We start from the raw sequence: 27,731 nt of genomic DNA, 5'->3' as shown, positions 1-27,731 counted from the left end.
AAGGAGTCAGCCATGACCATGACTGACCAGCTTTCCAAGGAAGTTCCAGTAAGAGTGAAGAGGCTGGTCATGGGATTGCTGATGCAATGACCAGCAAGTGGACTGATGACTGAAACACAGCACTTCTGCAGCTTCACCCCCTGTTCTTTTCTCGACTCTTCCAAGTACAAACCAGTTATTACAGATAAATTTTCATTATTGTTAAACACTTTTTTTTTTTAAGATTTTATTTGTCAGAGAGAGCACAAGCAGGGGGAGTGGCAGGCAGAGGGAGAGGGAGAAGTGGGCTCCCTGCTCAGCGGGGAGCCCAACAAGGGCCTTGATCCCAGGGTTCTGGGATCACGACCTGAGCCGAAGGCAGCCGCTTAACCAACTGAGCCACCCAGGCACCCCACTGTTAAACACCTTTAAGAGAAAATTACTTCGGACATTTATTGATAAGATAAACCTCCACTAGTTTTCCTTTATTTCCTAATATTTATCTAAAGGTTGAGTGTTTGATCACAGCATACGTGATTTTAACTCATTGTAACTGGTAAAGATATGAGCACCTCCACCCTCACTGAAAAGATATAATCACCCTTGTACGGTTTCTGTTGCAATTAATGAAAAACTACCCCTTCCTTGAAGTGATACTATTCCCTAAATACAGAAGGGATAAAAAGAAAGGAACAGAAGTTAGAAACCATAATTTTATGTGTCAAAAGAACACATTATATATTTTTTACCTTATACTTTTCCTAACCTTCTGGGATTCTGTTTTAATCTCTTTCAGGATTTATAATTCTTGTTACCAAAGGAAAGGACACAAAAGGATTCCCTCCTACTTCTAACTAAAACATTTTGATCTATTAAGAATTTTTCTATCTGCATCGTCTCTGCTTTTCCTCTTCCTTCGTCATTTTGCTGGATTATCCCTATTCCCCTTTGTTATGATTTCAAGCTCATTCAACGCTTCAGATGCTGGTACATTTATCTTTTCTTCCCCTTCAGCGGCTCCATAGCCCTGGAGAACTGCACCTCTGTGGGAGAACCAGTGCACCTGCAATCACTCTAGCAAATGTGATTGTACCCTTGAGACTCTGGTGAGGCTTTTTCTGGTAACTTTTTGCAACTACAAAGTACCAAAGTCGAAAGCAGGCAACGCAGCATGATTCTGTCTTCTCTACAGGAGTTATTACATGTAATTATTTGAAAATGAGACTCTAGATTAAAGCTGAGGTTTCTACTGTGTAATTAAACACTAGTTTGTTTGTTTTTCTTTCTATAAACTTCCAGGCTCTATTATTTCTGTACCATCCATACCTTCTTCATTGTCTCTTCTCTCTTTAAAGCACTTTTCAACACAAAACTCTGAAACTTCTACCCAAGAAATAATACAGCATACTATAATGGAATTGACAGGAAGGTGCATTTGTTAGGGCTGCTGTGTCCTGGGTCCAAAAAACAAATAAGGCTTGGCAAAAACAAAAACAAAAAACAAGTGGTACAGATTTTGAACGAGATCACCAGGTTGCAGAATTTCATTAGGAAAAATGAGCATGCTACAATTATTCTGAGTTAATTACTGTTTTAAAATTTTTGCAAAACATTTTATGGAATGTACTTTCAGAAATGCTCTGACTTATTGGATTCATATTCTTCTGAAGCATAGTTTAAAGGCCTCCATTTCCTGCCATCAGGGCTTCTTTGACCATTCCTGTTCATCCAAATCTGAGCTTCTATCGCCTTTTACTTATGCCATTCATTTTAGGCATTTAAATTACTATCATCCACCTGTTCAATTGGCTTGACTCATACTCTAAATTAGACTAGGGCTTTCCCAAGCACAATAACCACTGTACATACCTTTTTTCAAAATCCCCAACCCTATCACACTGCACACTGCTGAGCACACAGTAGATGCTCATTTTGTACCTGAGATGGGACTGATGTGGCTAAAACACTGCAGCAACACTATCTTCTTTCAATGTCACAAATAAATATCCATGCAGGGAAATGTGTTTTATTAGAACCAGGACTAGAGTGAAGATCATTCTGCAAAATGTCCTAACTTCTATTCCCCAAAATTTACACTTTATCCATGTCCTCATCCTTTCTCTGAAGTGGTGGCATAGCATTTCCTGAAACTTCCCCAATTCTTTAAAACACCTGGCAAACAGTTCTAGTATTGACTTTAGAACTAATGTTTTAAGTGGCTACTGAGGAATGTAATGCTCCCAGACCAGACTGGAATTATGTTTTCGATCTCAGCTCAAACTTCACCTTCTCCAGGAAGCCTTTTTTTACTATCTTCAGCTGTTTTAGGAACTGTTCCTGTTAACCAATAGTACTCTACATGTCCAATGACCAAAGCACTTATACTGAAGAGTAATCACCTATTGACTTGGTTGTGTGTCCAACAGACCTTGAGCAGAGACTGGGTTTTAGTGATACATGTAGACCCTGAACCTAACATTGTTTGTGGTACATGTATACTTTAACAGTGACAGGCTTACCGAAAAAATTCCACTTAAGGTTATTTAATACTTTTCTTCTATTATCTACATGTCCAATATACAAGTAGTTCCATTTGAGAGTATTCAGCCTCTGTGGAGCATTATATAAAGCTCTGATCTGCAATTAGAGAAGATGGTGCAGACAGGAAGACAGCAGGTATTGGACTCAAGCATCCTGAATGTTGCTAATAATTTTTCTTCTGAATCGACTGCTGAATTGGAGGAACAAATTCAGGATTAGTACTCAATTGTTACTGAGCCCTCCAGTTTGGGTACTTAGAGCTCTCTAACAAAGGTAAGCATCTGGTATTTGAGTTACTAGTGGTCTAGGCAACAGCTTTTTCATGTAAGGACTTTTTATTTTTGTATTTTATTTTTTTAAAGACTTTATTTTTTAAAAGACTTTATTTATTTTGAGACAGAGTGAGAGCAAGAGAGAGAGAGCATGAGCAGGGGGAGGGGCAGAGGGAGAAGCAGGTTCCTCGCTGAGGACCCTGGGATCATGACCTGAGCTGAAGGCAGATGTTTAACTGACTGAGTCACTCAGGCGCCCCCATTTAAGGACCTTTTAATTTGGCTTAGGATAGACCTGTTCCATGAACAGAATGTTATAGAATTACATGCCTTAGAATAAGTCACCTTTTACCAGTAAACAGAGACTCAGAGTCTTAGCCAAGATTATTACTTTTGCTGTTCTTTAGCAGAACTGATGTCCAGAAAAATCCTTCTAGCTTGACTACTGAGTTTACAGGGAATACAATTAAGTATGATAATCTCTTGAACCTCTACCCATTCCCGTGTTTTTTCTCTTAGTTTTAAAGAAAGAGGTGTCTTCCAACTTATGGTCTTCAATTTTCGCGTCCTGCAAATTTTCCACTTACTGTCTCCACTTCCTTGTCTTAATCACTAATTCGTCTACATTATTTCACTAAAAGTTCCCTGGCAAAGCTCACTTTTACTCTTTCTAAGTCCTTCTTCCACTTTTCTGACCATTTATTTTCCGTCTCCTTTGTTGGCTTCTCTTCCTGTATCCACTGAAAAAAGTTGGTGTCTCCCATGATTCCAGCCAGATGCCTAGCTAGAGCTCCAGACCTGAAGACATCTCAAATGTAACATGTTCAAAATTTGATCTTTCTCATGAATGCCTACTCCCAGTTTACTCATCATCTAGGCTCTGAAGCTAGAAACTTGCCACATATATGACTGATAAGTATCATCATCACTCCCACTATTTATTAAGAGCCTGCTAATGTGCTGGCATTGTATCAAGAGTTTACATGATTTTTCTTATTTAATCCTCCCAAGAAGCCAAGAGCACATATTAATAACCTACTTGTATGGCACATGGAGAGTAAAGTGTCAAGATCACAAAGCAGGTGTGGAGCTGGGATTTAAACTTAGATCTGCATGCAAAAGCCCATATTTTTTTTAAAATTTTTTTATTCTTATGTTAATCCCCATACATTACATCATTAGTTTTAGATGAAGTGTTCCATGATTCATTGTTTGTGCATAACACCCAGTGCTCCATGCAGAATGTGCCCTCCTCAATACCCACCACCAGGCTAACCCATCCTCCCAGCCCCCTCCCCTCTAGAACCCTCAGTTTGTTTTTCAGAGTCCATCGTCTCTCATGGTTCGTCTACCCCTCCGATTTCCCCCCCTTCATTCTTCCCCTCCTGCTATCTTCTTCTTTTTTTTTTTCTTAACATATATTGCATTATTTGTTTCAGAGTTACAGATTTGAGATTCAATAGTCTTGCACAATTCACAGAGCTTACCAGAGCACATACCCTCCCCAGTGTCTATCACCCAGTCACCCCATCCCTCCCACCCCACCCCCTACTCCAGCAACCCTCAGTTTGTTTCCTGCGATTAAGAATTCCTCATATCAGTGAGGTCATATGATACATGTCTTTCTCTGTTTGACTTATTTTGCTCAACATAATACCCTCCAGTTCCATCCATGTAGTTGCAAATGGCAAGATCTCATTCCTTTTGATGGCTGCATAATATTCCATTGTATATATACACATCTTCTTTATCCAGTCATGTCGATGGACATCTTGGCAAAAGCCCATATTCTTAACTACTATGCTATACTCATGTTGCAACCGCATCCTAGAGAAGGAAAACAGTAGATTTCTCACTAGTCACACCTCCATGATTGTCCACCCAGCTCATAATGGGGAGAGAATCAGGCAAGTCAAGCATACATACTGACATCACTTCTCTCATCTGCTATCTATACCACTCCCTGAAGGAATGCTGCAAGGGCTGTGGAGGAGTGCCCAACTTCAGCTTTCATCCAGCTCTGAAAAACAGGCCATGTAGGCATAGGCAGCTTAGAGTCACCCATTTCCAAAGACTACAACACCTCAAACTGGGACAACCTGATGGTTACTCTTTGCACCCAGGTCTCATTCTTTTCCAGAGCCCTTTGATTAACTGTTCCTAGGTAAGCAGTAAACTACTTGAAAAAGTGTACTCACCAGAAGCTGCAAACACATTCTTAATGTACTCAAACAAACAATTTTACATTTCACATAGATAAGGTTCAGCCGAAGCATTCTAAGAAAACTTTCATGCAACAAATGCTAGTTCTTTATTCCCTGGTGATTTCTCAGATAAGATACGGTGAGCTATTACCATCATCTGTGAATTTGCCTACACTCCAGATTATATTATCAAGAAAAGATTCATCATAAAGGAATTTTCCATGAAGTAAATTAGTTGTTTCAGTCATTCCTTTAATTAATACTTAGTGAGGTTACAAAGGTGAATAAGACACAGTTATTGCCCTGCAGGAGCTTACAGACTAGTGAGGAAGAGACAAAGAGACAGAATACAAGGCAGCAAATTTTATATGAATAAAGTGATGGGGAATTTAGAGGACAGAGCAAGCAACTCTGCCATGGGGAAGTTCTTCTGTATTTCTCACTCTGCATATGGACAGACAGACAGATACACACACACTCCTCTTTCTTTTATATCCTTTGTATAAAATATTTTATTTTCAATATTTTATTATTCTTATTAGCTGTTGCTAAATAGCTAACAGAATTGATCTAGAGTTACTACACTTCCATTTTATTTCAATTAGCATTTGTGGAAGGTCTTCCAAGTGTATTCCAGGAAATGTTCCTAACATTAGCTACTTCTAACTTCTAAATTCCTTAAGTTCAATGTTTCAGGGTCTATATGTCAACTGGTTACTTACTCTATACAATCTGTATTAAAAAACTAAAAAATAAATGATACATCTAAAGACTGCTTTGGTCTTTTTTTAATCTATAAGGAAAAAAGCATTAATTTATAAGTTAAGTCCTTATGAAGTGCCTGATACTCAGTAGATACTTGTTGAATGAATTAAAATCGGTATGAAGATTGAATACCAGCCATAGATTGGCTGGTGAAACACTCAGAAGGCTGACTGATCTGTTTCTCCTAAGTCAGGGGAAGAATGAAGACATTCTCTTTCTAATTCTACTAGAATGTAAGCTCTTTAAGAACACACTCCATGCCTTAGTTACCTTTGTGTTTCTTGGCAAATGTGGAAGAATGCCTTAGTGCAAAGTATACATGTTGTAATTTTTGAATCAATGAGATAGAAAAGTGATAAAAAATCTAAATTTGTCCTAGAATGACTATTAAGCTCAGCCCAAGACAGCAATCAAGAGAAAGTGCCAAGACAATAAAGTTGTTGAAGAAAAGTAATTAAGTAAGGGATCTATCATAAAGATACTTTGAGTCATGGACACATATCTACGGAATATGCCAGGAGATTTGGAAAGTGAAGTACACAATAAGACTGCTATTGCTTCCACCTGCTGGTATGGGAAAGTAATTTCTTAGATTACACAGAAAATGTTTAGCAGCTCTAGGAAAACTTTGAAAATAACAGTGAACTTTCAAATGCTCTTGCAAAGGCAACATAGCACACTTCCCATAAAGAGCCCATTCACAAAAATGTATACCATGATCTCAGCCACAAATACTTTGAATACACGTTAGAACTACCCTGAACATAGAGACATTCCAGTGGCCTTTGAGTAGCCTCCTATGTCTGATAAAGCTAAAAGCAGTATCTATTTTCTTTCATTGTACAGTCCCTTTTTTTGCACTCACAGAAATAGCATTTAAATTTGATGACTAATGGTCACAGAAATTCACACATGCGAAAATACACAAACACATAGAAATGAGTGGATATAAAACCGGTGAAATGTGAATAAGGTTGGCGGATCGCATCAATTCCATATTGTAACTGGGGAAAACTGTATGAAGTGGATATGGGACCATTCTGAGTTATCTCTCATAGCTGCATGTAAATCTGTATCTCAACATTTAAAGTTTTTTTTTTTTAAAGATTTTATTTATTTATTTGAGAGAGAAACACAGAGATAGTGACAGAGGCAGCAAGAGAGAGCACAAGCAGGGAAGAGAGGGAGAAGCAGGCTCCCTGCTGAACTGGGAGCACGACTCAGGGCTCGATCCCAGGACCCTGGAATCATGACCTGAGCCGAAGGCAGACGCTTAACCGACTGGGTCACCCAGGCACCCCTCAAAATTTAAAGTTTTTTAAAAAGGTGGCTGAGTGCTGTATATACCACTTGTGGCTCCTTTCAGGGGAGGGAGAGTCAAAGTATGACTGGTTTTTCCAAAGTATAAAATCCATGACTCCAGAATGACATACATGAGTGAAAAAGAAAGAAGGAAGGAAGGAAGTAAAGAAGGAAGGAGATAAGGAACCAAGGAAGGAAAAAAACAAGCTTCCGTACAGGTAAATTCCAAATATTTGGTGTAGATACTCCAATGCTCAAGAAGGTGAAGATTAACTTCTCTCCTGCCTTGGGTATGGGCTGCACTTGGTGACTTGCTCCCAAAGAGGAAGGGCATGGAGAAGTGGAGAAAAGTAACTTAATAGGAGAGAAACCTGGCAAACACTACCTCAGCCAACTGACCAAGATTAACATCATCAGTGATGTCATGTAGACATCATGTACCCCTAAACATGATATAATAAAAAGGGCACAATATCTCCGCAATCTTCTTCCCCAAAACCTATAACCTTAGTCTAATTGTGAGATAAACACAAATTGAGGGATATTCCATAAAATACCTGTTGGTACTACTCAGAACTCTCAAGGCTGGTAAAAACAAAGACTGAATCATTCTCACAGCCCAGAGGAGCCTAAGGGAACATGTGGATTAAATATAATGTGATCTCCTGAAAGGGATTCTGAAAGAGGAAAAGGACATTAGGGAAAAATAAGTGAAATCTGAAGTATAGAATTTAATTAATAGTAATGTACACATATTGGTTCCTTGGTCGTACTAAAAAACCACTGTTGGTTCCATTGTAATGTAAGATGTTAACATTAAGGGAAACTGTGTAAGGGATTTATGGGAACTCTCTGTACTATCTTGGCAACTTCCTTATAAACCTGGAACTGTTTAAAAAAACAAAAGTTTATTTTTAAATATCAACAAAAATTTGATGACTGAAATAACTGGTGCAGCTATAAAGGTCCAATCTTGGTCTTACATAATGAAAATATACTATTTATTCTGGAGCCAATGCCACATACAACTTCAGTTGTGTACAACTTCCTATTATCAGTAAGGCTTAAAAACAGAACTAATTATATTATACAAAGTCTCCCCTAGGAATGAATGATGATACAGTTTGGTGAACTCTTTCTTAAAATATTAGTGATCTGGGGTGCCTGGGTGGTGCAGTCTGTTAAGTGACCCACTCCTGGTTTCAACTGACTCCTGGCTTTGGCTCAGGTCATGAGATCAGGGTTGTGAGACTGAGCCTGGAGTTGGGCTCCAGGCTGGGCTTGGAGCCTGCTTAAGATTCTCTCTCTCCCCCTCTGCCCCTCCCCATTTCCCTGCTGCCCCTTGTGCTGTCTCTCTCTAAAATAAATAAATGAATCTTTTTTAAAAGTTAGTGATCCATTTTAAAAAAAAAAAAAGGGAAATTTTCTTTAGATTTTGGAATGTAATGTAAATAAGTTCTTGTTCCCAAATTTCACTGTAAATAAATGAGAAGGGACTCTCCAAAGTCATCTTTTCCAAGAGACAGGAATAAAAATTAAAAATGTTAGAAAGAAATTGCTTAAGGTCATGTGAAGAACTGCGTGACACTAGAAATACTTGTACTATTTCTACTGTTGGCAAAGAGAACTTATAGAGAAGGCTGATTACAAAGTTATAAGGAAGGAAATAGAAAAATCTCAGGTTCTGAAAAATAGGAAGAAGAAGATATTAGTCTGATTGTTTTTCTCCTAATGTTGTGTATATAGGACAAGTGGTTTAGTATTTATAGGTTTTAAAGAAATGCACTATAAATGAACATGAAAAGATTGCTTTTCTTAAATCCTTTAACTGGCTTAAGTAAAGCCACCTGAGAATCAGAGCATCTAAAGTCAAGTGCTGCCTCACAAATGAAATCAAGACTTCCTTAATAATTCATTAGTAAATGGCCTACCCACACTCATGGAAAACCACAATTCAAAAAAGACATTCTACTTTTATTTTTCTCTAGGAGGATGAATAAATCGATTCTGGCACATTTAATTGGTGTTTGGGGTATACTTTTCAGAATTGAAATCCTTACTAAATTACTCAGGAGAGAGACTTCTCTCCTCGGTACATTAGTTAATACTTAGGCTCTTTTTTTGGGTCATCTCACATGGATATTTTGTTGAATGAATGATGATGGCCAAATCCTCATGTTAGGCCTAGCTAACAACTAGCTTGTTTTTCTTTTTAAAGATTGGTTCAGCCACAAATAGGTGTTTATTGTTATTACATGTGATGACGATATGTAGATTCTGTATCTATTATCTATCAATTACTGTAGATTATGTATCTTTGTAAAATAATTTTTCTCTGGGGCGCCTGGGTGGCTCAGTTGGTTAAGCGACTGCCTTCGGCTCAGGTCATGATCCTGGAGTCCCGGGATCGAGTCCCGCATCGGGCTCCCTGCTCGGCGGGGAGGCTGCTTCTCCCTCTGATCCTCCCTCCTCTCATGTTCTCTCTCTGTCTCATTCTCTCTCTCAAATAAATAAAATCTTAAAAAAAAAAAATTTATCTCTTAGAGCTATATACTGAAATACTTATGATTAAAGTAATACAATGTTGGGAATATGTTTCAAAATAATTGGAGGAGGAAGTATATGAAAATAGATTGGCCATCAGCTGACAATTTTGAAGCTTGGTGAGGGAGGTGCGTCTAATTTTTGGCTTTGGTTTATGATCAAAATTCTACATAATAAAAAAATTTTTAAAAAATTAATGACTTTTCATGTGCCTAGCTCTAGTTATTATTCTCAATTCAGACATGGTCTGAAAAACAGATGAACTCAACATTAACATGAACTCAATATATGAACTCATGCTGACAAGCATATTGAAAGGGACACGAGGTACACCTGGCTGGCTCAGGTGGTACAGAATGCAACTCTTGATCTCAGGATTGTAAATTCAAGCCCCAGGCTGGGTGTAGAGATTGCTAAAAAATAAAATCTTAAAAATAAATAAATAAAAAGGGATACTAAATGGAGCAAACCTTAAAGGAAAACAAGAGCACAAGAATAAATATATTTAACCAGTGAATGAAGATTTACAAATTCACAGTTGGAAGGGGCCTTAGAAACCAGCCAGTTCAAATCCTTTAATTTGGGATGAAGGTCAGTGAAACCAACCATGGGCTTAGGCTTCAGCATTTTACTTTCTTGCAGATATAATGAATGTTACATTGTAAATGGGTTGTTAGACAAGCTTCAAGGGATATGGCCAACAACTCGGAGTATAGCTATCAGATGGCTGGCATGCTACTTCATCTAGTTAAGAGTAAGCCTCTAGCAGCTGCAGCCCACTGTCAACCACCAATACCAGCACCATCAATAATAATAACAATGATAAACATTTATAGAGCAGGTACTGTTCTAAGTGCTTTTCATATACTAACTCATTTAATCCTTCCAACAACACTGTGACACAGATCACCTCCATTTTTAGAGATGATGAAATTAAGGCACAGAGAGGTTAAATAACTTACTTAAGGTCACACTGCTAGAAATGGCCAGTAACCAAGGCAATCTTCCTCCAGAGGCCATGCTATCCAATACTATAGTCTATCACCAAGCACTTGGGCACTTCTGCCATTCTCTTGAGGTTGCCCACAGCTCATCAGTGCCTGCTGCTTTTCTTTAGTCTGTCCTGTCCTTGTTGAGACAGGCACACACGAATCAGAAAGCTTGGTCTGTGTGGCTCTGTGTTGACACATGCTATGTCCCAATTCTCCTGTTGGTGTGGCCTAGCACCCCCTAGAAGCCAACTGCCTGTACTTTTGTGAGAAATAAAAAAGTCATGAGAAATAAAAAAGAGACTATGTGAGAAAGGAAAATAATGATGACACCTTGTATTTCTATCAGATATGTATATCCTTAGCAAATTTTACATGATAAAAATGATTTCAAATTCTAAGACTGCCTACATAACCAAAAGACTACCCTTTAAAGCAGAGAAGAGTTTCCTCACCAATAAAAGATAAAAGGTAGGCTTAAAAAAATTTTCCTAACAAACATGAAGATGAATAATTACTGACCCTCGGTCCTTTAGATTTCGAAGTCACACTGAAAGCAAAGGAAAGCACCTACTTGAATATAATACTAGGTCATTTTAGTTACTTGTGAAGTGCTTATCATGTCTATGCACTATGCTAAGTGTTTCCTCTGCATTACCTCATTTAATCCTCACTCTATAGATGAAGAAACCAATGCAGAGAAACATTCAATTATTAACTCCAGAGTCACAGAGCGAAGTAAGTAAGTGGCACGTGTGGGATGTGAACCAAGCAATCTTATTCCAGAATCTGAAAGCTTAACTATTTACTAAGCTACCTCTTTCAACCTAAAAATGTTATATATTTTTGTATAAGCCAAGCTGCTGATTACCGGTAGAATAATAGAACTTCAGAACTGGAAGTCATCCAGAATGATTCTACTTTCTAGTGGAGCCCCAACAAGATTTGGTAAAGTGAGCATAGAAGGAGAAGAGGCATCCATGACCATTTTTCTGTTTTGCATAGAAATGAGTGAGAGCTAGAGGATTCAGGAGGAGAAGCAGATTAGACTGTTTCTTTTTCTTTTATAGGGAGAGGGTGGGAGGACTGGAGAAAAAAGGAGCCTTACATGTATTCAATTTTAGAAATATGCAGTTTGTAACACCAGTAAGCTATCCAAGTGGAGATATGTGATAGGCATTTGGAACTCGGAAGAAAGTGAATGCAAAGCTAGTTGGTAAAGATAAAAAAATGAGAGACTATGTGAGAAAGGAAAATAATGGGTTCAAGGAAGTTAATGGCTAGTATGGCAGAGAAACACATTAGAATTTAGCAAACACTGGGGCGCCCGGCTGGCTCAGTTGGTGGAGCATGTGACTTTTGATCTTGGGGTTGCAAGTTCAAGCTCCACACTGGGTGTAGAGATTACTTAAAAACAAAATCTTCAAAAAGTAAAAAAGAATTTAGCAAATACTTATTGATCACTTTTGTGTACCAGACAATATAGGATTGTGAATGCAATTATGGTGTTACATCAAGATGTTACAGTTGGATAGAGGACCAATACTTAACCCAGACTGGGGAGTCAGAGAAAGCTTCCTGGAGAAGGGATATGAATAGGAATTACCTAGGAAAGGATGGACTAGGATGTGTGAAGCCTAAAAGCAAGCCTGGAATAGTGGAAAGACTAACAGAGGCCCATTTTTAATCACTGGGTAGTGTATTCTAGGAATCATAGCCTATTTAGAAGTTAGAAATGGAAATGAGAGAGAAATGAAGCTGGAGAGGTTGATAGGCAAGACTTTTTTTTTTTTTTTTTTACATCATGCTAGACTAGATTCTGAACTTCATACTGTAGTCAATGGGATGCCCTCAGTGAGAGGGTAAGATCTATCATTTAGCCAGGCAGGTTTCTTTCTTTTTCCACAGATAGCTGAGGGTGTGTGGGGGGGTGTGGGAGGCCAATTTTAGGAGGTAAAGGAGACTAGTTGGGAGGCTTCACTAATCCAGATGGGACAATAAGAATTAAAAGTGCGAATAGGAGTGGGAGAGAAAACAATGAATTCAAGAAATATTCAAATGGTAAGACTGGCAGGACTTTGTGAAAGACAGGATGCAGTAGTTCGTAATTTGGATGAGAGGGTGGATAGTATTACTGATCAAATACAGTGAACTTACCATTGCAAACAGAAACCACAACAGCAAGACGAGGCTGGGAGAAATAGTACTAGGTAAATTTCAGACAGGTTGCTTTATGAAGGCCTGGAAGATATGGCAGGATGTGGAAGCGTGGTAATTCGGCAACTGGATATATGAACCTGATGACAGGACAGGGCTCTTGGTGAGAGACACAGACAGTGATGTCTTCAGATGTCCTTAGAGCAGACTGGGACATCTTGGAGAGCACACATATAACAACGGTGGGGTTAGTGTGGAAAAGTAGGGAGGGGGAAAAAAGACCGCAAACTAGCTTTGATTGGGGAAAGTTTCAGACAGGATGGTATGTGTAGAAGAGACTTCAGCATCTAAGTAGGCTCAAGGAAAGGATACAGAAAAAGAGCTTTACAGTAGACATTGAGGAAAGAAACTTGAGAAAAACTAGCATTTGAGGGGCAGGTGTCAGGAAAAAGAAACTTGGTAAAATTTGAGGAATGCTCATAGTAGAGAAAATTAGGAATTTGCATCTCTGGAAGTCAAGAATGTGTGGCCAACAGTGTAAATGTTACATAAAGACTAAGGCAAGTCAGGACTGGAAAGTACGCATTGGATTTGGCAACTAACACCCAAGACTCAATGTGTCATCTGTTAAGTGACTCTTTTCTCTCTTATTCTTTGGCAGCTACATGAATCGAATTCATATTGAATTTGGAAACAACAAAAGGTTCTGAGTTTTTTTCTATGTGCTGCTCTTATGTTATCCTGCTCTCATATAGGTGTGATTTGTTTAAATACAAGACTTCATATTTAATATCATTCAGAATCTCTTTATTAGAATGGTGCTCTAGTGAGATGTGATCCTCTGGAACTTTAATTTTTTACCTTTACTTAGAGTCACATGAAAACTTTATCAGTGGGTCATCTGTGTCCTCCACCAGGCACTGATAAGGCATTTATGACTTTCAATAACCACTACAGTCAGTTCTTATTATCCAAATCCTTAGGTCTACTTTTTTCTACCTTGAATGGAAGGAAAGAAATTATAAGTCACTATGTAGCCAGGTCGTATCAAGTATTGTGCGAGACATTTTCATGTACGTTAATTCCTGTAATCCTTACAAAAATGTCAGGTAGTTAATATTATCTCTAACATAGGGTTGAGGAGACAGAGGTTTTGTGAGATTATGCAAGCATGTGAAACCGGGTCTACTTTCAAAGCCATGGAGATTGCACATTCCCTTTCTTTTCCTTCCTTCCTTCCTTGTGTAATCTCCATATACTGAGATTTGTTTTTTTCCAGTTTTGTTGAGACTAATTCATATGTAATATTATATAAATTTAAGGTGTAGCACATTGTCTTTCTTGGAGTCATTTCATTAGTTTTTAGCATGTTTGCCTTGGACATTTAACTTACTCAATGTGGCTATTTCTAAATTCTGATAAAGGTCTGAGGGTAAGAGAACACCCTCCTCTGATCTTCACACGTCCAAATTTTACCGCCTTCAAGGATCAATTATGACCTTGTCCCTCCCTTTTATCTTGGAACTATAATCTCTCCCTCCCCTGAACTCCCATATCAATTTCTCTATTACTCTCTCTGGTACTTATCAGATACAGGTATTTCTACCTTGTATTCTAACTTCTGCACTTACTGTATAAGTATTGTTAAGACTATCATTCCTTGCATTTATTTAATTTCTTTTATACAAGGCATCCACATGATAGATTTATCTCACGAACACTACCAGGAAAAACTGTTCCTGATACTTTTTTTTTAAATTTTATTTTATTATGTTATGTTAGTCACCATTCATTACATCATTAGTTTTTGATGTAGTGTTCCATGATTCATTGTTTGCGTATAACACCCAGTGCTCCATTCAACATGTGCCCTCCTTAATACCCATCACTGGGCTAACCTGTCCCTCCCCTCTAAAACCCTCAGTTTGTTTCTTAACAATATAATTTCCCTTTGCCCTTATTGACAGAAAGCTTACAGTAAAATTCTGGACCCCATTAAATTAACTAGGCTAACCCTAATGTTCTTTTTGTTTTTTTTGTCTAATATTGTTTTCCTTTTATTTTTTTAATCTTAATGTGTATTTTTTAGGTAAGCAATCACAAATTAATTTTGGTAAAGAGGAGACCATAAAAAAATTTCACCAAGCAAATAATGCCAACTTAGGTGCCTTGCTTTACACATCTGTTCTTGTGGTATTTGGTAGTCCATGACACACAGTAACTATACTCAGTTGATCTATGAGTGAATATAGATTTGGAAGTTACATATAGGTTTCAATCAGCCACATTCTACTACCCACCATTCCTGTAATTTTGCAATTTTTCAATGTCATTAGAAACATTTTTGATTAGCTGTTATACACCTTTACAAATCAGTAGCCGTGGGTCCTTTCTGCCATGCCAAGAAAGTTTTTCGTGCTTTTACTTTTTCTCAATAACTGCAGTTATTGAAGTATAGTACTTGTAGCAAGGGTCTAAATCTAACAGCAGGTATAAGATGTGTTCCATCTTCTTTGGGTTCTCTTGGGTATTTTTTCCACTAGATAGGTCAAACTTCATGTCATTACCTTCTTGGTCTGACCAATAAGTACTTTTGCTGCACATATCCAGACCAAGATTATGTTCTGCTCAGTGCCATGTTTCACCAGACCCAAGTAACTCCCAAATCATTCAAGTCCAGCAAGTCTGGCTTTTGAGCCCTTGGCTGACCCCAGACTCACTCACGAAAAGTTTGCCTTCTGTTCTTTCTCAGTTTGGTTGCTTCTGACCCAGTACTTCACAAGCTGGCACCTCCTTCAATTTCTTCAATATCCAAGTTGACATATTTAGAATGAGTCTTGCTCCCAGAATATTCATTAGATTAGACTATTACTCTTCAGATCGATCAACTGGGTCTGTAGGGCACTAAGTCACTGTGTGAATGCCCCAGCTATGACAAGGGAATATGACCAACATCATCTTTTCTAATATATGGCTTCTCTTCTGCCTCATATTCACCTAGTATATACTAAAAATTCCTCTGTATTTGTTGGTTAAGTTAGCTTCCTATTGTGTATTACTCTACTTTGTGATTTTTTATTATTCAACTAGGCCTAAATTAATACTTAGACATAGTACTTTCCCCTAGAAATTGTATTTTCTGAGAAAAAAAATGTGCAATGAGCTATTTATTTCACACAGGGTTTGAAACAGTTACTTTCTACTGCATTTTACCTGTTATTGTCTATATCAAAATGCCAAATCCAGGGGCCTATACTTCTTGGGTGTCACCACGGAATGCTGAATTTTCAGGTATTATCACTGATAACAACTTTTCATTAATCCATCCATCCATTCATTTATTCAATAAATATCTATTAAGCATCTACCATGTGAATAACACCAAGCTAAGTGCTAGAGATATAGAAAGAAACAACAATAACAAAATATGCTCATGATCTCGGAAAACGTGTCAACTAGTGAGAAAGGTAAACATTACTACTACTAATGTGTGTGCTATGGAAGTACTTATAGTATTCAAAGGGACCAAATTTAGTAGGAGTCGGGTAAGTTCATTCTGAGGAAGTGCAAAGTAAGCTGATATTAACAGCACCTATTATAATCTATTTTTTTTTTTTTACAGATTTTATTTTAGAGAGATAGTGAGAGAGCGAGCGAGAGCGTGTGTGTGCATGAGCAGGGGAAGTGGCAGAGGGAGAGAATCTTCAAACAGACTCCCCACTGAGCATGGAGCCCAACTCGGGGATCATGAGATCATGACCTGAGCTGAAACCAAGAGTTGGACGCTTAACCAGCTAAGCCACCCAGGTGTCCCATAATCTAACTACTTTAGAGATTTGTTTCATTATTCTTCGACTCCTTCAATAGAGTGAGGACATGAACCCATGTGAGCTGGGATAGTTCCTTTTTGCTTTTTTATTAAGTTTTAAATTTTAATTCCAGTATAGTTCACATACAGTGTTACATTAGTTTCAGGTGTACAATATAGTGATTCACCATTTCTATATACTACTCGGTGCTCATCATGATAAGTCTACACTTAATCCCCTTCACCTAATTCACCCAATCCCCCCATCCACCTCCCCTCTGGTAACCATCAGTTTGTTATTTCAAGTTAAGAGTCTATTTTTTGGATTGGCTCTTTTTTCCCCATTGTTCCTTTGTTTCTTAAATTCCACATATGAGTGTAATCATATGGTATTTGTCTTTCTCTGACTGACTCATTTCACTTAGCATTATACTCTCTAGCTCCAAGGCATAGTTGTCCACAGGTGTATTCTCAGTTTAGCTCAGTATCTAGCATAGATAAAATATAAGTATTTTTAAAAAATATTTTATTTATTTATTTATTTAGAGAGAGATAGTGCAAGCATGGAGAGGAACAGAGGGAGAAGGAGAGAGAGAATCCTAAGCAGACTCTGCCTTCAGAGTGGAGCTCTATGTGGGGCTCAATTCCACGACCCTAAGATCATGACCTGAGCTGAAACTAAGAGTTGAATACTTGACCAACTGAGCTACCAAGGCACCCCATAAGTACTTTTTATGAGTGGAAATCAAATGAAATATATCTGTATGTATATAAATAATGCTCAAATCCAGTATGAAAAAAATAAACAACCCAATAGGAAAACAGACAAAAAACACCATAGGCATAAAATACAAATGGAAAATAAACATGAAAATACACTCAAACTCATTGGTAAACAAGGCAATGTGTACAAAACCCAAGAGAAACCATTTTACAAACACTGGATTGGCAAAAGGTCTGACACCGAGTTGCTGAGGATAAAGGATCAGTGGCTGGCTACTCATGAACACTATACAGGGAGAGGAAGTAAATTAGTATTACCACTCTGGAAAAAAATTGGATATCATTTGATAAAGTAGAGAATGTATAGATCATACAACCTAGCAACTTTTCTCTTAGGCCCATACGTATCAGGAGAAATTACAAGAATATTCATAGCAATTGTTTATAATAGGAAATAACTGGGAACAACCTAAATTCTCATTGACAGGAAAACTGATAATAAATTTTGGAATGGTCACCCAGTGAAAGGTCTTATAGCAATAAAAATGAGCCACAGCCATGTAAAACTAGTTTCATCATGTGAAACCAAACCATATGTTGTTAAGGAAAACATGTATTTGTGTTACGACATTATAAAGAAAAACAACAGGACAATAAACATAAATACAGGACAGTGGTTATCTCTGGAATAAGGAGAAGAGATATGATCAGAGAAGGGCACATAAAAGACTTCAAAGGTACTAGAAATCTCCTTTTAGATACACACTCTTTTTTCATTCTTTTAACTATAGATACCTAACTTTTTGTTATAATACTTTATAACAACTTTTAAGATGAATGACAAGTATTAGCCAGGTTGTGGAAAAGTAGGGAAAGAGAAGAATGTTCCAAATAAGGGATCAGCATGTGTTAATTTAAGACGAGGAGATAAAGACATGAACTCTCTGGCTGAAACACTGAGTTCACTGAGTGAGAGGAAAAGCTGGGACAGCTAAGTAGTGGGCAGACTGTATAGGGATTTATAAACCAATCAAAGAGTTTTGATTTTATCTTAAGGTTAATGGTGAACTAAAGATTTTTATTTTATTTTTCAAAGATTTATTTATTTTAGAGAAAGAGAGAGAGAGGGAGGGAGGGAGAGAGGGAGGAAGGTGGGAGAGGGGCAGAGGGAGAGGGACAGAATCTCAAGCAGACTCCCCGATGAGCATGGAGGCTGATGCAGGGCTTGATCTTACGATCCTGAGATCATGACCTGAGCAGAAACTAAGTCGGATGCTTAATGACTAAGCCACCCAGGAGCCCCTGAACTAAAGAATTTTAAACTGGAGTGTGACATGTCACATTTGGACTGCATAAAGGTCTCTGTTTTCATAAGGAAAGTATATTAGTAGGAAGCAAAAATTGAGGTTGTGATTCATGATAAGGATTTGGATTATAGTGGTGATACTGCAAATAGAGAAAAGAGAAAGCCTTTAAATCTGGTAACTGATGAAAAAGATAGGGACAGAGAAAAAGGCCAGGGACAGTTCCTAGACTTTTGAGGTCAGTAAACGGTAACATTCATTGTGACAGAGAACAATGGCAAAAGAACAGATTTATAAGATTTGTAAATTTGGTTTAGGATAAAGTGATACTGAGATTAAACAATAACAGGTGTTCAATAAATATTTGTAAAATGAAAAAGTGGACTGAATATAAGACTTCTAAAAGGAATTGCATAATTGGCAGTTGGAATCTAATATCATTCATCTATTTCTCTTTCAAATAAATAATTTGTGTTTCTCTGTGTTGTACCTTGGCATAGAAGAATTCCTCTGAGAACTGAAATCTGAAGTTGTATATATGTATAAACCACTGTGTTAGAATGATAAGATCTAACAATGGGGCCTTTATTGTATGTATGTTATTACATGGTAGAAAGCAGGCTATGCCTGAAAGCTGTGATTATTTCAGTCACTATGACCATTGTTAAGATGTGGGGCAGGAAAACTCGAAAGACTCCACCAAAAAAACTGCTAGAACTGATAAATGAATTCAGCAAAGTCAAAGGATGCAAAATCAACATAATGAAATGTTATATTTCTATACACCAATGATAAAACAGCAGAAAGAGAAATTAAGAAAACAATCCCATTTACGATTGTACCGAAAAGAGTAAGGTACCTAGGAGTAAACCCAAACAAAGCAGTGAAAGACCTGTACTCTGAAGACTATAAAATACTGATGAAAGAAACTGAAGATGACAGAAAGAAATGGAAAGACATTTCAGATTCATGGATTGGAAGAACAAATATTGTTAAAATGTCTGTACTACCCAAAGCCATTCACACAGTTAATGCAATACCTAACAAAATACCAATAGCATTTTTCACAGAACTAGAACAAACAATCCTATAATTTGTATGGAACTACAAAAGACCCCGAATAGCCAAAGCAACCTTGAAAAAGAAAAGCAAAGCTGGAAGCATCATAATTCCAGACTCCAAGTTATATTACAAAGCTGTAGTAATCAAAACAGTAAGGTACTGCTACAAAAATAGACATATAGATCAAAAAATTGGAATAGAAAACCCAGAAATGAGCAGTTCAGGGCACCTGGGCTGGCGCCGTTGGTAGAGCATGCGACTCTTGATATCAGGGTTGTAAGCTCGAGCCCCACGTTGGTTGTAGAGATTACTCAAAAATAAAATCTTAAAAAAAAAAAGAAAAGAAAACCCAGAAAAGAACCCATAACCATATGGTTGATTAATCTTCGACAAAGCAGGAAAGAATATCCAATGAGAAAAAGAATGTCTCTTCAACAAATGGTGTTGGGAAAACTGGACAGGAACATGCAAAAGAATGAAACCAGACCACTTTCTAACACCATACACAAAAATAAATCAAAATGGATTAAAGACCCAAATGTGAGACCTAAAACCATAAAAATCGTAGGAGGGAACACAGGCAGTAACTTCTTTGACATTGTCCATAGTTACTTCTTTCTAGATCAGTCTCCGGAGGCAAGGGAAACAAAAGTAAAAACTAAACTACTCAGACTATATCTAAATAAAAAGCTTCTGTACAGCCAAGAAAACAATCAATAAAACTAAAAGGCAACCTTCAGAATGGGAGAAGATACTTGAAAATGACCTATCCAATAAAGGGTTAGTATCCAAAATATATAAACAACTTACAAAACTCAACACCCAAAAAACAAGCAATCCAACTTAAAAATGGGCAGAAGACATGAATAGACATTTTTCAAAAAAAGACATATAGATGACCAACAGACACATGAAAAGATGCTCAACATCATTTATCATCAGGGGAATACAAATCAAAACTATAATATCACCTCACACCTGTCAGATTGGCTAAAATAACACAAGAAACAACAGGTGTTGGCGAGTATGTGGAGAAAGGGGAACTCTTTGCATTGTTAGCGGGAATGCAAACTGGTGCAGCCACTCTGGAAAACAGTATGGAGATTCCTCAAGAAGTTAAAATTAGGTTCAGGCCGCTGAATGGGACCAACCATTGAGTGGTCTTAAAGAGCAACTGAAGGCAAACAAAATGGAGATTCCTCAAAAAGTTAAAATTAGGTTCAGGCCGCTGAATGGGACCAATCATTGAGTGGTCTTAAAGAGCAACTGAAGGCAAACAAAATGGAAATAAAGTTGACGGAAAATAAAGACTTTCTACATTCAGTGGAAATATCACAATGTCTAGAGCCCTTGATGATCCAGCAATTGCACTATTAGGTATTTACCCAAAGAATACAAAAACACTAATTCAAAGGGATACATGCACCCTGATGTTTATAGCAGCATTATCTACAATAGCCAAATTATGGAAAGCCCAAGTGTCCATTGACTGAAAATGGATAAAAGAAATGTGCTGTGTGTGTGTGTGTGTGTGTGTATAAAATGGAATATTACTCAGCCATACAAAAAGAATGTAATCTTGTCACTTGTAATGACATGTATGGAGTATTATGCTAAGCGAAATATGTCAGAGAAAGACAAATACCACATGATTTTAATCATTTGTGGAATTTAGAAACAATACAAATAAGCAAAGGGGAAAAAAGGGAGAAAGCAAACCCAGAAAGACTCCTAACTATAGAGAACAAACTGATGGTTATGAGATAGGAGGTGGGTGGGGGATGGGTGAGATAGGTGATGGGGATTAAGGAGCGCAATTGCCGAGATCAGCACCAGGTGTTGAACGGCAGTGCTGAATCACTATACTGTATACCTAAAACTAATGTTATACTGTATGTTAACTGAAATTTACATTAAATAATAATAGTTAAAGGTAAAAAAAAAAAAGGGTTCATCTCTTTCTGTATGGATATGCAATTGACCAAATATTATTTATTGAAAAAAGCCCTCCTTCCCCCTACTATAGCAGTGGGGCACCTTTATTGTAAAAAATAGTTGTCAGGTATGTGTAAGTTTATTTCTGGACTCTGTTCCTTCATCTATTTTTCTATCCTCCCACCAATACCACATTGTGTTTTGTTTTTTACTAACTGTAGCTTTGTAATACCTTGATATTTGGTAGCTTACATCCTCTAACTTGGTATTTTTCAAGTTTGTGTTTTGCTATTCTCAGCCCTTTGTGTTTCCATTTTAAATTTTAAAGAATCTATGTGTCAATTTCTACAAAAAGGTTTTCTGGGATTTTGACTGGGATTTTATTGAATCTAAAGGTTGATCTAGGGGAAATTGACAATTTTACAATATTAAGTAGTCCACTTTTCTGCGCTCCCCAGGAAGGGATCCATACAGTGTTGTTCTGCATTCCCACTGTAACGTAAAGGGAAACTATCACAATGTCTAGAGCCCTTGATGTCCAGCAAATGCAGGAGGATGTCCTCAAATTTCTTGCAGCAGGAGCCTACTTAGGTGGCACCAACCTTGACTTCCTGATGGAACAGTACATCTACAAAAGTGATGGTTTCTACATCACAAATCTGAAGAGAACCAGAGAGAACCTTCTGCTGAGACCTCATGCCACTGTTGCCATTGAAAACCTGCTCATGTCAGTGTCCTATCACTCAGGAATACTGGCCAGCCAACTGTGCTGAAATTTGTGGCTGCTACTGGAGCCACTCCCATGGCTAGCCACTTCACTCCTAGAACCTTCACTAACCAGACCCAGGAAGACTTCCGGAAGCCGAGACTTCTGGTGGTTACTGCTCACAGGGCTGACTGGCCTCTCACAAAGGCATCTTACATCAACTTGCCTACCATCGTTCTGTGTAACACAGACTCTACTTTGTGCTATGTGGACATTGCCATACCTTGCAACAACAAGGGAGCTCACTCAGGGGGTCTGATGTGGTGGATACTGGCCCAGGGAAGTTCTGGGCATGTGTGGTACCATTTCCTCTCATCACCCAGGGAAGGTCATGCCTGATCTCTACTTCTACACGGATCCTGAAGAGATTGAAAAGAGCAGGCTGCTGCTGAAAAGGCTGTGACCAAGGAGGAAATTCGGAGTGAATGGACTGCTCCAGCTCCTGAGTTCACTGCTACTCAACCTGAAGTCACAGACTGGTCTGAAGGTGTGCAGGTGCCCTCTGTTCCCCTTCGGCAGTTCCCTGCTGAAGACCAGAGTGCTCAGCCTGCCCCTGAAGGCTGGTATGCAGCTCCCATCGCTCAGGCCGCTGAATGGGACCAACCATTGAGTGGTCTTAAAGAGCAACTGAAGGCAAACAAAATGGAAATAAAGTTGACGGAAAATAAAGACTTTCTACATTCAGTGGTCCAATCTCAAACTGACGTACCCTTTCATTTGCTTAGATCTTCTTTTATTTCTTTCAGTAATGTTTTGTAGTTTTCTCTGCTGATGTCTTACACATTTTTTATTTGATTTATTCCTGTATAAAGTTTTAAATTCTATTTTTACTTACAAAATTTAAAATTTTCATTTCCCAGTTGCATCTTGCTAAGATAGAACTATAATTGAATTTTTTTATATTGATCTTTTATCCAGGAACCTTGCTGAATTCACTTATTCTATCCTTCAAATTTTCTATACACACAATTATGTCATTGTGAAAAATGGCAGTTCTATTTCTTCCTTTCCAATTTTTAATCTTTTTTTCTTAAACTACTGCACTGGCTGAAACCTCAAGGATAGCATTGAATATACATAGTAAAAATGGTCATCTTTACCTCATTCCTGATCTCAGGAAGGCTTTTTAAAAATAATTTTACTTTCTTAACATATATTGCATTATTTGTTTCAGAGGTACAGATCTGTGATTCAACAGTCTTGCACAATTCCCAGCGCTCACCATAGCACATACCCTCCCAGTGTCTATCACCCAGGCACCCTATCCCTCCCACGCCACCCCCCACTCCAGCAACCCTCAGTTTGTTTCCTGAGATTAAGAATTCCTCACATCAGTGAGGTCATATGATACATGTCTTTCTCTGATTGACTTTAAAAAAAAAAAGAAGATAGTAGGAGGGGAAGAATGAAGAATGAAGCGGGGGAATCCGAGGGGGAGACGAACCATGAGAGACGATGGACTCTGAAAAACAAACTGAGGGTTCTAGAGGGGAGGCGGGTGGGAGGATGGGTTAGCCTGGTGATGGGTATTAAAGAGGGCACGTTCTGCATGGAGCACTGGGTGTTATGCACAAACAATGAATCATGGAACACTACATCAAAAACTAATGATGTAATGTATGGTGATTAACGTAACAATAAAAAAGTAAAAAGAATAAAAATAATTTTACTAAAAAAATAATAAAAAATAAAAATAACTTTACTATTTTATATAAAGTTTTATGTAGGTTTTAAAAAATATACTTTATGAAGTTAAAGAAATCCTATTCTTGGTTTGCCAAAATTTTTTTTTAAAAATCATGAATGGATATTAAATTTTATCAAATTCTTTTTTGAGTCTAGCAAAATAATCACATGATTTTTCTCCTTTATTCCATTAATTGGTTAATTTCATTGATTGAGTTTCTAATTTTTTCAAACTTATAAGAACCCACTAGTTTTCCCTTGTAGTGTCCTCCTGAATTTTTGGAATGAGGGTTGGTTGATCTCTAATTGGGAAGTGTCAGCTGTTTTTCTATTCTTTGGAAATGTTTATATATGATTGGTATTATTCCTTAGATATTTGGAAGAGTTCACTGCTGAAGCCATGTGGGTCTAGAGTTTTCTTTGTGGAAGTCTTTGAATACACACACAGTTTCTTTAATAAATATAGGATTTTCTATTTCTTGTGGTGTCCACTTTAATGTTGTATTTTTCAGGGAATTTTTCCACTTATCTAAATTTTCAATGTACTGGCAAACACTTCTTCACAAATACTCTCATCTTTGTAACATCTGTACAGTCTGTAGTGATGGTCCCTATTTTATTCCTTTTATTCATGTGTTTCCTCTCATTTTTCTTGCTAAACAGTCGATCGATTTTATCAATATTTATTTATTTTTAAGATTTTATTTATTTATTTGACGGAGACAGACATAGCGAGAGAGGGAACACAAGCAGGGGGAGTAGGAGAGGGAGAAGCAGACTCCCCGCTGAGCAGGGAGCCCGATGCGGGACTCGATCCCAGGACCCTGGGATCACGACCTGAGCCGGAGGCAGATGCTTATCTGAATAAGCCACCCAAGGCCCCCATCAATATTTTTAAAGAACAAACTTTGGCTTTGTTGAATTTCCTTATTGCCTGTTTCTTTTCTGTATCATTGATTTCTACTTTTTATTATTGCCTGCTTTCTATTTTCTTTGGGTTGAATTTGTTGTTCCTTTTCTAGCTTGAGATAAAAACTCAAATCTTCCTTCTTTGCTAATGTATTTAAAGACACATTTTTTTCCCCCCATGCATTACAAAAGCTATGTAATAGACTGCAAAAAGGACCACAAATTCTTCCTATCTCTGTCACTGTAATATAATTCAGCAGTTTTTTTTTCCACCAAGAGGTGTCTTCACCCTTGACTCTAGGTTTGGCCATGTGACTTGCTTTAGTCAATAAATGTTAGCAAATATAAAACAGAGACTTGGTAAGCTTTTAAGCACTGGAGCTTGTCTTCTCTTGTGCTTGGAAACTTGAGAACACCAGGTGAATGAGAGCAATGCTTCCAAAAATATTTTTGTACCTACACCTTATGTATGGTATGGCATACTCCAAGGGTAAAAAACCTACTCCTAAAGCAGAAAACTTTTGCACTGTTGGTGGGAATGCAAGCTGGTGTAGCCACACTGGAAAACAGTACGGAGGTTCCCCAAAAAGTTAAAAATAGAACCATTCTATGATCTGGCAATTGCACTACTAGGTATTCACCCAAATACAAAAACACTAATTCAAAGGGATACATGCACCCTGATGTTTATAGCAGCATTATCTATAAAAGCCAAATTATGGAAACAGCCCAAGTGTCCACTGATGAATGGGTTAGATGTGTGTGTACACACACACACACACACACAAATACTCTATTCCATATTGAATGGAATATTATTCAGCCAAAAAAATAAAATAAAATCTTCCATTTGCAATGACATGGATGGACCTAAAGAGTATTATGCTAAGTGAAATAAGTCAATCAGAGAAAGACAAATACCGTATGAGTTTCACTCATATATGGAGTTTAAGAAACAAACAAGCAAAGGGAAAAAAATGAGGGGGAGAGGCAAACTAAGAAACAGACTCTCAACTATAGAAAACAAACTGATGGTTTCCAGAAGGGAGGCGGGTGGGGGAACAGGAAGAAAAAATAAAAGACATGAGGCAGGAAAAGAGTTTTCCTCTTGGGTCCTGACCACAAATAAGACTAGGTATCAAAGGTACCAGCTATGTGTGGCTGGGAAATAAGAGGGTATCCTCTCGAATGCCAAGCAGGAGGTATAGATAATCTCACAGCAGGTGGAATGGGATCTTCCAAAATACACTGTGGTAAATTAGAAACCCCTATTTTGTGAGCTGGAGTTTCCCATACTTCCTGCAGTTTATGCTGATTTCCTTTTTGTTTCACTTAATAATTGGAAACGTTACTTCATGATAGGTAAAGGTTCCAAATGTGCAAAATGAAACATAAAAGTACTAGAAGAAAAGGCAGGTGATTTAAAAAATTATAGTCTTGGGGTAGGGACGCACTTTCTAGGCATGCAATCAAAGGCAAAAATCATAAAGGAAAAGACTGATATACTGGATTACATAACAACTTTAAACTTTTGTAGGGCAAAAAAGCAGTAACAATCCACCCCAGAATTTAAAGACAAAAAAACCCCTGCAATGTTTATGAAGGGCTATTACAAATTAATAATCTGAGGGATGCCTGGGTGACTCAGTCAGTTGTCTGCATCAGCTCAGGTCATGATCCCAGGGTCCTGGGATGGAGCCCTGTATCCGGCTCCCTGCTCGGCGGGGAGTCTGCTTTTCCTTCCCCTTCTCCCTCTGCCCTTCCCCCACCGCTTGTGCTCTCTCTCAAATAAATGAAATCTTTAAAAAAAACCCCAAAAAACAAATTAATGATCTGAATTTGAAAACCTCCTAAATACAACTAGGTAATTCACAAACATGAAATAATAGCTAATAGCTAATAATAGCTAATATTTATTGAGCTTTTATGTGTCAATGTGGTAGACTAATTGCTAACATGACCTTCATCTCACCTCTATATGTATCTACTATTTCTTATAATTTGAATTTACTACTCCTCCCATCAAGATACAACGTCTATCTACCCATTTCTTGAACCTGGACTGGCCCTGTGAGTTGCTTTGGCCAGTAGACTGTGGCAGAGTTGATGGTGCTCCATCCAGTTCGAGCCTAAGCTTTAGGAGGCCTATATACACTTCACTCTCATGGAACCCTGCCATGGCCATGAGAACGGGTCAGAGTTAGTTTCCCAGAGAATGCAAGAGAATGTGAAAGAGAGCCAAGTGGCCCTAGTTTTCACCATCCTAGATTCCCATATATAAGAGGCAGCCAAACCAAGATCAGCAGAGCTGCCTACACAGCCCATGGCTGACTGTAGGTGCAGAATGAGCCCAGTCAAGACCAGAAAAACTGTCCAACAAACATTTGTCAGCAAACATAAATATCTGTCATTATACTCTGCGGAGATGCAGTTTGTTACATGGCATTATTGTGGCAATAGCAACGGACATAGTTAGGCAACGTTCAAAGTACTCTTTATTTACTCTCCATCTTAAAAAGATGATGTGAGATAATAGCAAATATATAGTGGTCTTTGTTCCTGGCTCCTGGCACTGAGCTCCTAAAACCCTTGTTATTACCTAAGTGATAAGAGCACTGGATCATCTTTTGTTGTAATATTTGGTTTCTGACCCTGGTTTCCGTCATAGGGCTCCCGAAAACCCTGCAGTTTCCTGGGTGATAGGAGTGTTTTTTGCTCTGATGAAGTGACTCTGCGTAGGCTCCCTGGATAAGGACTGGTTACTAGAAAGACTGAGCCATGATTA

General features: G+C 37.9%; 1 protein-coding gene across 2 annotated transcripts in view; it reads right to left on the bottom strand.

Annotated features, from left to right (window-relative positions):
• NLN (neurolysin) overlaps nucleotides 1–27,731 on the bottom strand; it is a 96,972-nt gene that overhangs the window by 62,013 nt on the left and 7,228 nt on the right. The window contains exon 2 of one of the 2 annotated variants that reach the window (XM_045895598.2): nucleotides 8,254–8,259. The exons of the other annotated variant lie outside the window; for it this stretch is intronic. Within the exon in view, the coding sequence (XP_045751554.1) occupies nucleotides 8,254–8,259 (6 nt within the window). The remainder of the gene's footprint in view (nucleotides 1–8,253; nucleotides 8,260–27,731) is intronic. 2 annotated transcript variants of the gene reach the window in all.

This window comes from Mirounga angustirostris, unplaced genomic scaffold, assembly GCF_029215605.1.
Source record: "Mirounga angustirostris isolate CCGP_5_RB_7025 unplaced genomic scaffold, mMirAng1.0.hap1 SCAF_7, whole genome shotgun sequence".
Taxonomy (NCBI): Eukaryota; Metazoa; Chordata; class Mammalia; order Carnivora; family Phocidae; genus Mirounga; species Mirounga angustirostris.
The sequence above is the reverse complement of the archived record's forward strand: the minus strand, read 5'-3'. Positions and strand labels throughout refer to the sequence as shown.